This window comes from Mus caroli, unplaced genomic scaffold (genome assembly GCF_978045245.1).
Source record: "Mus caroli unplaced genomic scaffold, Mus_caroli_1 scaffold_10, whole genome shotgun sequence".
NCBI lineage: Eukaryota > Metazoa > Chordata > Mammalia > Rodentia > Muridae > Mus > Mus caroli.
Genome location: NW_028227265.1, coordinates 119058528 through 119072137, shown reverse-complemented (window position 1 = coordinate 119072137; position 13610 = coordinate 119058528). Strand labels below are relative to the sequence as shown.

The 13610-nt window shown below is 43.6% G+C and overlaps 1 protein-coding gene across 2 annotated transcripts in view; it reads left to right on the top strand.

Annotated features, from left to right (window-relative positions):
- The window catches only part of Myo16 (myosin XVI), a 486437-nt gene that overhangs the window by 232931 nt on the left and 239896 nt on the right, over positions 1–13610 (top strand). For both annotated transcript variants that reach the window (XM_021170663.3, XM_029481007.2), the window contains exons 11-14: positions 2138–2248; positions 8926–8991; positions 11538–11665; positions 13428–13533. In XM_021170663.3, the coding sequence (XP_021026322.1) occupies positions 2138–2248; positions 8926–8991; positions 11538–11665; positions 13428–13533 (411 nt within the window). The remainder of the gene's footprint in view (positions 1–2137; positions 2249–8925; positions 8992–11537; positions 11666–13427; positions 13534–13610) is intronic.

Genomic DNA, 13610 nt, shown 5'->3' with positions numbered 1-13610 from the left:
AGAAGGTAGACAGCTGAGCTCTGCCTTCTCCCCTTTCCTGGTTGACACCTTGACACCGTAGACCAAGCTACCCTCACCGCCACAGCTTCCTTTCCAGTAATGATTCTGGTTTTGTGCCTTCTAAGGCCAAATACTTCTTTTAAGCCATTGTTCATTGGTGTTTGGCTGTAAGGACCAGAAAATAAAGAGTCACCAACCACGTGGCTATAGAAAAATCAGGTTTCCCCATTATCAGCCTGAAATCCTGCTGAGTAGTGAATCAGATTACTCTACTTGCAGCTTCTCCTGTGTGGGGCTGGTCACTCTGACCTGCCTTTGGCAACAATCTGCTGCATCTACTAGGGAGGTACCTTCTACTCCCCATGTTTCCTCATAGAGTCCTTTCCTCTGATGTCCCCTCTCTCTTCTTTAATTATCAACCCTGACAAGTATTCAGATTGAGCCCGTCTCTGTTCAGCTCTAGAAGATATCGCCTCAGTCTGTGGTCCCTGTTCCTGCTTTTCCTACTTAACTCTCAACTCCCTCAAGCATTATCACTGACAGTGTCTTTATTTAGCAAGGGGCTATCCACTAATGTCCACACTTCCCCACCCCCTCCTCCCTCCAGGATGTCCCTCAGGGAAGTTGACAGTGTGGCCATTGCCACAGACCCCTTTTGAGCTGCGTAACTAAGCACAACAGAGTTCCATGCTCAGCTGCAGAGCTGACAGTGGGCCAAGTTCTTCACATGAGTCGAGTGTGAGTCTTAGGGTCAGGTGACTGGTTGTTGGAAATTTTGAGATCAGAAATATTGTGCCATTTGGTTTTTCAGTAAGTAACTATGCTTCCACTGGAATACTGTGTTCTCATGTTGAGAAATGGATCAGTGTCCGATGCCCAGGAACTCCTAGCCATGGCGTCTTCTAAGTGGGTTATGCAGCACTCTACCCTCCTGAGCTTGAGATGCTGAAGGCAGAGCCTCCACCTCCGCGGCTAGTATACTTGGGCAATGTGCAGCCTGAGAGACAGTGCATGTCTTATGATGTATTCACCAGCTCTGGGGAAAACATGCTTAAGTCTAGTGTTTTAAGATGTGTTATGATTTCACTCTACAGATAACTCCCACCAGATAAACAGTGATGGTTATATTTAAATTATTCAGCAAAAGCACCCAGGATAAATAATACACGTGCTATGGAGATATGAAATTCAAGGAGAACACAGGCTATGTCAGAAACACAGAGATCACAAGCAAACTTGCTTAGGTTTCCTGTGTGTCCTGGGCTCTCAGGACCCTTTACAGATTCTTCTATTTCTCAGCCAAGGCTGCTCTGTCCTGTCTGTCAGGCATCTGCTGCTAGAGCAGGCTCTGGGCCTGATGGGTAAAGCATTGTGTATTTCTCACTTGGAGACTGCTGGTTTCCATCTAATTAAGAGACCACAACCATCTGGATTTATTTGAAATACTTATCTTGAAATAATCTATTTGAAGTAGTTATTGAAATACCGCTTGCTTTTAAGGGATGAGTGTGATTATTTTTTCCCTTCTGCCAGTTACCTAATCTCACAGACACCATAATCTTAAAATCGATGTAAAACAGAATAAAAATCACAAGCCCCAAATCTGGGGTCTATCCTGAAAACCTGACCCTGTCCCCTGAGAAGGCAGAACCTGAACCCCTTGCCTTTCTATGCCCAAAACAGTCTCAAAGGCTTAACTCTGGGAGCTACCAAATGCTTGCATGTAACTTGATCCCTTCAAAGATTTGGGACACACAGATCTGACTTAAAATTTGGAGATAAGAGAGGTCAGTCAACATGATGGTGGTCTTCAAGGCATAAGGAACTTGGCACAAGGTGATATGTGTGTGTGTGTGTGTGTGTGTGTGTGTGTGTGAGAGAGAGAGAGAGAGAGAGAGAGAGAGAGAGAGAGAGAGAGAGAGAGAGAGAGAGAGAGACTTGTAGATATGGAACGTGGAACACAGACCCTGATCTGAATGGTCCTCTCTTCCTCGAACCATCTCCCCTTTTAACATTGGTTTCATATCCACGTGGTCTCAGAACTTTGAGAAGTTCCTAAAGTCGGAACATGCACCTGTGAAGAGCTGATCAGAAAGTAAGCACAGTTGATGAGACTGGCCTTTGTCCCACCCCACAGGTCCAGGTCATGCCTCCGGCTCCCAGCGATGACCTAGCCACACTCAGTGAGCTTAACGACAGCAGCCTGCTGTATGAAATTCAGAAGCGCTTTGGAAATGACCAGATACACGTGAGTACCACAGGGCTGCCATGCACCCTGGTTCCCCACTGTGGACCACAAAGGCTGCAAATGATGGATCCCTGGAAGCTTCTGGCCATGGCGATGGCTGAGGTTGAGCTTCACAGAGTTCAGTCTCTTCTTGGGAACATTCTTAGTCGTATTTAGCAAAATCCCAAATTCAGAATGAAGTGTAAGTTAGTAAGGACTCTGCAGATAGACGGGGGCTCGCAATGCTGTGCTGTGTCTCAGGAACCTGGGACAAATGGCTAGTTGAGGTGCCCATTAACAAACCAAAGCAGATGCTGGCCAGCTTTCCCAGCATGCCTCAGTACCTCCAGCTCCCTCCCAGCACTCTGCACCCTGCCTCCTCCTCCTCTCACTCCCAGGGGGTTGTATTTCACTTCCCTTCCCTTAGCCTGATCCCAATACAATCCAGTCATTGTGGGTACTCTGATGTCTTGGCCTCTTGGCCCTAGCTGCTCCTTTTGGTTAGGGGCTCCTGTCTTGCTTTGCCTCTCTCTCCTCCTCTCATGGCCTGGTTTAGTCTCCCAGACATGTTCAGTCTGGGCTTTTCCCTCTGCCTGCTTTCCCCTTATACCCACAGTAAGTCCTGTCTGTACCTTAAGAAGAGTCGTGTCCTCCTCCTCTGACTTCATTTTCACACTCTTTATGCCTTTTCTGTTGTCCTGACTGAGTGGGGAGATCTTTCCAGAACCGGCAAGATCTGTAGATCAGCTGCTTATAAATCTCAGCCTGCCTCAGACACCAAAGGCTCCATACTAAGTACTGCCTTAGTACTTAGTACTTAGTAGTGACTCTCTGGGCACTAACCTAACTGTGTGTGTAAGATTTCTGCAGAGATGCAGAAAATGCCATTTAGATGGAGAATGAGTTAAGATTGTCCTAACCCTTTCCTGTATGTTAGCTTTCTAATGCCAGTAACAATGTAGACAGCCTGTAGTCTCGAAATCCATCTCTGCCCACCCCCACCCCCTACCCCGGGCCTCCCTCTGCCCCCTCCCATGTGCTTGTTGATTTTGTTCTGTCCCATACAGAGCCCAGGACAATTCAGTCCAAGTGCCTGTGGAGATTTCTGATTATGCCCGAATCTGTCACATTCTCTGATAACACCCATTTAGTCCTAATCTACGGAGAATCTGATTAAGTCATTTTCATGTAAATGTAAAGACTAAGATTTCCCAGCAAGTAATGAGTTGTCAGGTCCTGATTAACCCACAAGCTGCAGCCCAGCTTCTCAAGGCTTCAATAAACTGCCTGCCACCACAAATATATTTAAAATTAAGCACGTGCATCACAATTGTTGGAACTTTGCCACTGGCATAAGTGGTTAAGCCTGACTGCTTTGGTTTCTATTATCTATCTCCCTGGTGCTTTCGTGACCTGTTTCTGGTTTTTTCTTTTGTTTTGTTTTGTTTCTTTTCTTTGTCTTTCTTTCTTCTTCTTCTTCTTCTTCTTCTTCTTCTTCTTCTTCTTCTTCTTCTTCTTCTTCCTCTTCCTCTTCCTCTTCCTCTTATTCTTATTCTTATTCTTATTCTTATTCTTATTCTTATTCTTATTCTTATTCTTATTCTTATTCTTATTCTTCCTCTTCTCTTGTTTTATTTTCATACTACCCAGGACTATAAATCCAACACCCAGTGCATGCTGCTAGTTTGGTACCATTGGTCTACACCCCTGGTCCTTTCTTTGCATTTTATCTGAATAATTGTCTAGGTTGCCCTGGAACTCATAGCCTAAGATGACCTTAACCTTCCTGCCTCAGCCTCCTGAGGGTTTTATATAAACGAGCCTATGGAAAGACTGAATTGGCTTCTGTTCCTTAATTTCTTTGTGTTTGTCAAGTTACTCTGTCCCTTAAGCATCTGCTCACCCCATTCACTATTGGGCCAACCACAGTCCCTGCTTTGGCAGCCCTACTCTGTGCAGCTCGGGTCAACACCATCTCTGCCCTGGCAGCCCCATTCGTGCTGCTGGGGTCACTATGGTTACCACCCTCCCTGCCCTGGCATTCCCCCAACTTGGGAGGTCCTTCTTTCCTCACCGTCTGCACTCACAGTGAACTAGAACGGTCTTTGCAGACAGCCAGGAGAGCCACAGAGCTCCTTTCAGGAGTCTGTCCTGTTACTTCCCATGGCAGATAGAACGCAGCTGTTTCTCTGAGGTTGGCATCACAGCTGATAAACCAGGCAGTCTCAGCCTCTGTAGACAAACCACAAGTTTGCTTTATTGCCTGTCACACAGAGGGCAATAGCTGCCTTTCTCCCTGCATCAGGGACTTTCCAGGGACTCTTTTCTGTGCTCCAGCATTTTCCTTCTGCTTTCTGCAGATCAGAACTTTCTGGAATCCCACTCAAATATTATTTCATCTCTGTGCCCCCTCTTAATCTCCAAACTGCATCACAGTGGGCTCTCTCCCCTGTAAAAACATGCATCATGGGGTAAGGGGTTCTCTTTGTGCTGTTGTTGACGTGTGGCTCCTGTGCCAGACCCTGGACTTGATGAAGACAGAACCAGGCAGTTGTATTCGTATAAGGCCTGGTCAGTGATGCTGATGTTGAAGGCTAGGTTCTCCCTATCCACCGCCCCACCACCACCACACCACAGTCTTTGAAGTTGACGGTCTTCACTATAACCTACACTATTCAGAGTCTTTCTCTAGATACTCAGAAATAACATCTGTGCTAAGGGTCATGTCAGTCATGGACTTGCCACTGAGGTAGCTGACATCATACCTAAAAGACTGACATGCAATCTAAACATAATTCCAGACGATTAATGCCTTTGGGTATCTTCTATGGACTGTTGGACATGTGAACTTTTTACTACGAATCTGCAAAGATATTGGAACATTGGAAACCCATATTGGACTTTGTTGGACCTTTCAGCCAGAGAATGAAGTTGCTGGGGCTATCCTTGAACTTCTGATTCTCAGTCCTCCCTCTCACACATGCTGGGATTCAGGCATCTTTGTACGGCAGTTTGGCACTTTAATTCAAGCCTGTTGGAGCAAATGAGATTTGTTGTTTGTGTTTCCTATGTCTTTGTCTTTTTTTTTTTCTCCAACCCCAAATCTCAGGAGACTACTGTTTTATAAGTGTCAGTCAGCTCAGCCGGGCAGTGGTGGTGCACGCCTTTAATCCCAGCACTTGGGAGACAGAGGCAGGCAGATTTCTGAGTTCGAGGCTAGCCTGGTCTACAGAGTGAGTTCCAGGACAGCCAGGGCTACACAGAGAAACCCTGTCTCAAAAAGCCAAAAAATAAAAAAATAAAATATATAAAAAGTGTCAGCTCATGGTCAAAAGGAGCTGAGCGAGCAGGAGCACTACCTTCCTGAGATAGAACGGACTGCTTAGGCGATGCCTCTACACTCTAATACCTGTGCTTGACCTTTGGCTTCTCCTGGCTGTTCCCACCTCCACGCCCTCTGACCTGAAACCCACCTGACCCATAGGACCCCTGCAGCTGTGTCCTTCTGGCTTCTCAGGCCGTGTACTGATAAGGAGAGCTAGTGTTTGACGTCTCCCCAGTTCATCCCTTTTTTGTGATGTGGAGGAATCGAATCCAGAGCCTCACAAGTGCCAAGCAGGAGCTTCCCTACTGAGCTCTATCCTTCATCTCATTTCACCCTGCTGAGACAGGGGTTGGCTAAGTCCCCCAGGCCAGCCACAAGCATGGACTCTTCCCACCTCAGCCTACCACTGTGCTTGGATGGCAGGCTCTGTCGAGGTCACTGGTGTGAACACCTGGCCAGGCTCACACTCGGCTTCTGCTTGTCTTGAGAATCCCATGACTCCCTTTGCAAGATATAGTCAGGTACAACCCGCAGCTCTGCCACCCCCTTCGAGCCCCACTCCAACTGTAGCATCTCCCATTTCCTTTAGGAAAGGTCTGGGTCTCCCTTGGTTTCCTGTCTGTTCTCTGTGCAGTAGACAGTTATGCCTGCTAGAGTGTGCTGCACTGTGTCACTTTCTGCATAAAGGAATACATGGTCATTCAGAGGAAAGACTCTGTTTCTGGTCCCTTGTGTTTTGTTTTTGGTCATCTGTACCACAGCCGTCCTGCTGGTCACCTTGAACTAAGATGGCCATGCCAGTGAGTGCACACCACCCCCTCTGCTCCCCTAAAATCTGCACACCAATAGCCTCACTCATAAGGAACTTCCCATGGTGCTTTTTCGGTTTCGAGGTTGCTTTCCGTGTTTGTATGGTTTCCACAGTTCTCCTAATTTAGACTCTGGTGTCCATCTCCCTTATGGTACACACAAATGCATACACATACATGAACACATATGCTCACCATGCATGCACAATAGCAGGTTCTTCTTAAAGACAGCATGTGTGAGAATGCCTCTGAGATCAAACATACCTTTTTAGCACAAGAGAGAGAGGTTAAAATGAATTTATCTGTGACAAACAGCTGAGTCTGAGACAGGCTATTAATATTTCAGATGCTGCAGCTGACCTGGTTGTTTGACAGAATTCCTATTTCCTTTTCTGCATCTCATTTGTTCTGTGCTGTGCTCTGCCCATAGCCTCTGGGCCCTGCTCGGGTCCTCCCTGTGTGTACCATTCCCTGGATGGGGAATTCCCATGTAGCTTCCACCTGAGTGTGAAACTCTCATTTGGATATTAGGTTGGTTAGGGAATTTCCATGCATCTGTCACAATGGGTAGGAGATGGCTTGCATGTGATAAGGCATGACCTTGCCAGGAAAATGCACAGATGAGAACATTGCATGTCTGGAATAAAGGTTACCAACAGTACCAGAGAGAACAGAACACACTGCACAGACCTTGGTGGCTGGCAGAGAAGCCACTCATCAGTATTTTCTACATAGAAGCTAACAGGACAAGGAAACAACCTGCAAAGTCAATGCAGAAAGCCCTGGTGTGTCTGGCTAGCCCAGGGAGTTCTAATGGTAGTGGTAGACAAGCCAGAGCAAAGAAATCCTGACAGCTCCAGGGTCCCTCATGACCCATCTCTCCACCTGCTGCCTCTGTAACCTCTTGCTCAGGTGAAGCAGGTCAGGTGGCAGGACTCCCTTAAGGAGCACTTCAGTGGGAGCACTTCAGCGGGAGGAGGTCAAACAGGGTGCAGCCTCTCTCTCTCTCTAAAGGCTCTCCCGTGATGGGATGCCTGAGGCGTGCTTTACGATGCCCACTCACTACTTGAATGGTGCTTCTGGAAGAGAACATGTGCAGGCTGTTGAGAGAACAGCTCATTAGAACAATGAGCCACGGGGATTCTGTTTCCACAGCTGAGAAAACCCTGGTCAGAGCGCTCTCTTCAACTCTCATGGTTTATACGCTGTCTCCTTTGATGACTTTACTGTAATATTGAATCATGGTTTTGTAACTATACTTTTGCTTATTCCAGCATACATATTCGGGGAGAATCTCACATCCCATTAATAATTACCCCAATATAAAAATTTTCCCCTCATGGTGGGTTGTATATTTAGGGTGTCCACCGTAGTGTTGAATAATTAACTGATGGTAGATCTGCATAGCAGAATGCTTGCTCTCGTTAAGAAGATTAGCCTCACAGCCCCTGAAAAGTTACTCTTTAGTTTCTAGCATGAGAACCTATGCTCTCTTAGCTGTTCCTGCATGTGGTGAGACGTTCGGTCGGATTTCTCCCACTATCACAGCAGGTCACTCACTTCCCATAGGTTTAAACCACTATTCTGTGTTCAGCTTGGAGGACAAACATCTGCTGTTTCTCACAAACACTTTCCGAATGAATCTTTGGTCAGATCAGTAATTACTTGAATTTTTCATCAGCTCATTTCAATAGGCAAGAATTTCCCCTCGTCACTGTGAGACCAGGTTTCCTCCTTAAAGCTGTTTGTTTTAGAGACTTAGTGGTAGATTGATTTATCATGGAAGCATAGAATTGCCATCTCTTCCTGATTGCTTTGTCAATTCCTCATTATGAAATGCTCCCTTTGGCCCCCCGCATGGCTGCCTAAGCTGCCTCCCTACGGGGTTGATAAACTCTCAGTTTTTTGCCTGCTATTGTTTACATATATATCTTGCTTTATTCTTTTACTTTCAAACCCCCTTGCTCTTTATAGTTTGTGGCATTTTTTTTCTCTAAAGTAGGACACATCTAATGTTTTCACCCAGTTCATGGTCTTTGTCTTTTAGCGGTAGTATTTGAAGCTCTAATGTTTGCTGTAATTACTGACATATGTAGAATTAATCTACATTTATAATCTCTATTCCATTTATCCCCATGCCTTTATATCTCATTGCTTCAACTTTGTTAGTTGAAATGTTTTATTTTGAGCTTTACAAATCCTTTACATCTTTTTTCCCTATATAATGACATAAAATTAATTATTCCATTTTCTTCTTGCTATAGATTTGTTTATTTTACTTCTATATTGCATACCCAGATTGATTATCACAAAATCCTTCTGCAGTAAATTCCTAGAATCTAACCAATTTCATTGCTTTGTTCATGTAATTTGAACATGAATTTTACATTTATTAAGAATGCTTGAGTAAGCTTAAAAATATTACAATATGATTAATATACAGTTTTGTGATTGATACAATATACTTTTATTGCTTCGCCATGTTTTCCATAATGGTTTCTAAGTTTCACAATTTTAGATGGTTCTATTTATGTGGTTCATGAACTATTTGCATCTTTTGACAGACCTTTATCGGAGACATCTTTTTGCTTGTTAACCCATTCAAAGAACTCCCAATTTACTCCACTATGGTGAGTATAGTGCTCCAAATATCACATTGAAGTGGCATTCATGGGACATACACATTTGTATTTTGTGACATACAAACTAAAAGAACAACAATTAAAGCCAAATTTCTCTGACTCATTCTCACTTGAATTAGCATGATGATTATGTTAATGTGTTCTGAGGCAACTTTGGGAATCAAACTTTTTTTTAACCAAAGGTATCTTTTACATTTAAATATGTCACTCTCCTCTAGTGGTGAAAACAGAATAAATTAAGTAATACAATATATTCCCATGCATCCCTGACTAGTTTGGTATCATTTGGCTTAAAGTTCATGGATGAATATTGACTGGTATTTAGTCCATAGATGGATAGTGACTGGTGTTTAGATCATGAATGGATATTGATTGGAGTTTAGTTCATGGATGAATATTGATGGGTGTTTAGTTCATAGATAGAAATTAACTGGTAATTAGTTCACAGATATATATTGACTGGTGTTTTGTTCATGAATGGATATTCACTGGTGTTAAGTTCACAGATGGATATTCACTGGTGTTTAGATCATGAATGGATATTCACTGGTGTTTAGATCATGGATGGATATTCACTGGTGTTTAGATCATGGATGGATATTTGACTGGTGTTTAGTTTATGAATGAATATTGATGGGTGTTTAGTTCATAGATAGAAATTAACTGGTAATTAGTTCACAGATATATATTGACTGGTGTTTTGTTCATGAATGGATATTCACTGGTGTTAAGTTCACAGATGGATATTCACTGGTGTTTAGATCATGGATGGATATTCACTGGTGTTTAGATCATGGATGGATATTTGACTGGTGTTTAGTTCATGAATGAATATTGATGGGTGTTTAGTTCATAGAAATTAACTGGTATTTAGTTCACAGGTGGATATTGAGTGGTGTTTAGTTCACAGATGGATATTGACTTGTGTTTAGTTCACAGATGGATATTGAGTGGTGTTTAGTTCACAGATGGATATTGACTTGTGTTTAGTTCATGGATGGATATTGATGGGTGTTTAGTTCATGGATAGAAATTGACTGGTATTTAGTTCATGGATGAATATTGACTGGTGTTTAGATCATGGATGGATATGGATGGGTATTTAGTTCATAGATAGAAATTGACTGGTATTTAGTTCATGGGTGAATATTGACTGGTGTTTAGATCATGGATGGATATGGATGGGTATTTAGTTCATGGATAGAAATTGACTGGTATTTAGTTCATGGATGAATATTGACTGGTGTTTAGATCATGGATGGATATGGATGGGTATTTAGTTCATAGATAGAAATTGACTGGTATTTAGTTCATGGGTGAATATTGACTGGTGTTTAGATCATGGATGGATATGGATGGGTATTTAGTTCATAGATAGAAATTGACTGGTATTTAGTTCATGGGTGAATATTGACTGGTGTTTAGATCATGGATGGATATGGATGGGTATTTAGTTCATGGATAGAAATTGACTGGTATTTAGTTCATGGGTGAATATTGACTGGTGTTTAGATCATGGATGGATATGGATGGGTATTTAGTTCATAGATAGAAATTGACTGGTATTTAGTTCATGGGTGAATATTGACTGGTGTTTAGATCATGGATGGATATGGATGGGTATTTAGTTCATAGATAGAAATTGACTGGTATTTAGTTCATGGGTGAATATTGACTGGTGTTTAGATCATGGATGGATATGGATGGGTGCTAAAGAAAAGCTTGGCACTATGTCTGCTTTTGTTGTTGAGTCATATTTCTATAGTGTCTTTTCTAGCTGTATATTTGCAGCATATGCATTATGCCTGGTAAATGTGTACTGATAATCAACTCATTTCTAAACCTCGGTGACACCTTTGAAAATATCACAGAGACTTGGGAGCCAGCATGAATGGTATTAAAGTGATGCAGTTAGTACAGGGGCTCTGTTCTTTTGTGCTACCCTGTGAGGTGCTTGGCATTCCTTCATCACTTGGAAGTGATCACATTACCTAGATTTTACTTGGTTCCTATTAGTAAAAAGAAAACAAAATTTCCCAGAAACCAGGGCACTACAAATACTAGCAGTGAGTACCAGTGGCAGCCATAGGTGACCAGGTCACCGAAATTAATTACATTTCTGAATCTCTGAGAAGTCTGTAAATAAACTCTTATGATGCTCACAAGGATGATTTTAGGATGTTGATGCCAAACATCGGGGAACTTGTAATGTAAAGTGAAATGCCACAGTTTAAGGTTACTTCATAGATATTTATCAGACTGGAAACTTGTGAAGTACTGTTCTTTAAGCCATTGGAATACCTTAAGGATTGTGGACCAAAACTTGAGGATAAAATCTAAACCTCCATGTTGTCACCAGGCCTCCTGGAATTGGGCTGAGGGGAGGGTGGTTGTCCAGGTTCTCTCTAGATGCTCCGCCACCAACCCCTGCCCTGGCTTACTGTAGACCCAGCAACATGTTTCAGTTTCAAGAGTTCCTCTTCATGTGAGGGACAGAGCAGATGAGTCTTCCATCTTTGGTCTGCTGTCCACAGGTGTCCCAGATGTATCTGAGCCCCACCGGCCAGCGCAGCCCCTCACTGCCACCCCACCTCTTCTCCTGCGCAGAGAGAGCCTTCCACAGACTGTTCCAGGAGCGAAAGCCACAGAACATCATCCTCAGGTGAGCCAGCCTGTCACCTTGGGCAGATCCTAGGACTCGGGCATGTTCCCCTTCCTCACTCAACATGTTTGCAGTGTATCTTCCCAATAAACACATTTGTCTTGTTAGAAGGGGACAGGCAGATTTCGCTGAGAAGTTCCTCAGTGTAGCAGAGTCCATGGCAACCAACAGCCTTCTGTGCACTTCACATTGAAGATTTAAAACAGCAACACAGAGACTCTGCTTTCAAATCTAAGGGAAAAAACATGGAGAAAGAAAAGCTTGCTACACTATGGGGCCTAAGCTGCTGCTCTACGTGTGGTCCCCACATGCTTCCAAGTCACAGATTTTCTTACTCACAAGGCTGGCTTGCTTCAGCCTGCCTCTCCTGTTCACCTCTGCTCCCATTTCCTATTAGGGCAGATTTTTAAGCCTAATAATGTCATATACTTTTGGAGGGGAAACCTCATTTCTTCTTTAAGTTAAACAAGTCTTCCAAGCTCTCATAATCAAGACAAACCAAGACTGAGTCTGACTTGAAACAAGTAGGGGTGACTTAGTCACTCCAGCCCTGCTTTTAAAGCTATGCATGCACCATGGCATGGTGTCCGTGTGACATCGATGATAAGGGAGAAGACTTCAGCCTCCTTTACCTTCGCCTTCAAGGCCCCAAAAGCTCAGCTGAAGTTATGTGCACTCATTGACTGTTTCTTGTGTGCCACAAAAGAAGTGTAGCCAGAGAGTGACCCATACTATAGTCATCAGGTGCTGAATATACCCTCAGGGCTCAGGAAACCATGACGAAAGGGAGGCAGAAAGAGTGTAAGAGTCAGAGGGGATGAAGAGCTCAAAGAAAATAAAGCCATCTAAATGAACATGATCAATGCTCATATGAACTCACAGAGACTGAGGCAGCAGACACAGGGTCTGCATGGGTCTGCGTCAGGTCCACCATATATGCATGACGGCTTCCAGTGTGGTGTTTTTATGAGAGTTCTGAGTGTGTAAATGAGTGGGTCTCTGATTCTTGTGCCTTCTCTTGCGATCTTTTCCTTCTGTTGTTTGTCTTGTCCAATTCCAATGTGTTAGGTTTTTTTTTTTAATTTTTTCTTATTTTGTTTTATTATTACCCTTTAGAAGCCTTTTCTTTTCCTAATGGGAGACAGAAAGGAGTGGATCTGGATGACACTGGAGGTGGGGAGGACCTGGGAGGAACAGAAGGAAGGGAAACTGTAATCAGGATCTAGCATGTGAGGGGGAAAATGTATTGTCAATAAAAGAGGGGCAAGTTGAATATCTCCAGAATAGATATTCTATAAATTAGCACCAGATAAGACATTATGTTTAGTTTGCTTTACAAACTTCATTTTAATGTCATACCTTAAAGTTAGTAACTTGTTTTTGTCCCAGGAGCTTCTATGAATCAGGTCGATGGAGCTAAGAAGAGATCGTTCATCAAGTTGAGAGTTCAGTTATTAACATTTCAACGTTTTACTCGAAAATGCACTTTAATTAATTAATTAGAACATGGCTCACCCTTCAGCCATAGGAAGACAAGTGCCAGGCAGTCCTCGGGAGTTCTGACATCCGACACCTACTGACAAGACAGGACACCTGCTGGCTTGGTATTTAGGAGAAACCTATCCAATTGACAGTAGAGCTGTCCCATGAATTCCCTGGCAGCATTATGCCTCCCACCATCCGTGAGTCTCAGAATCATCTCTGGTTCTTTTTCTCCCTTTTCTAATCCAGTGAATTTGTGTTCTCCCCCATTTTCTCTCAGTGGAGAACGAGGGTCAGGGAAGACCCAGGCCAGCAAGCAGATCATGAAGCACCTGACCAGCAGGGCCAGCTCCAGCTGTACCATGTTTGACTCCAGACTCAGGCATGTAAGTCGATATGGGAGTGCATGGATTGGGCCAAGAGCAACGTCACTTGCAAATACAGGGATGCATCACCATGGTCA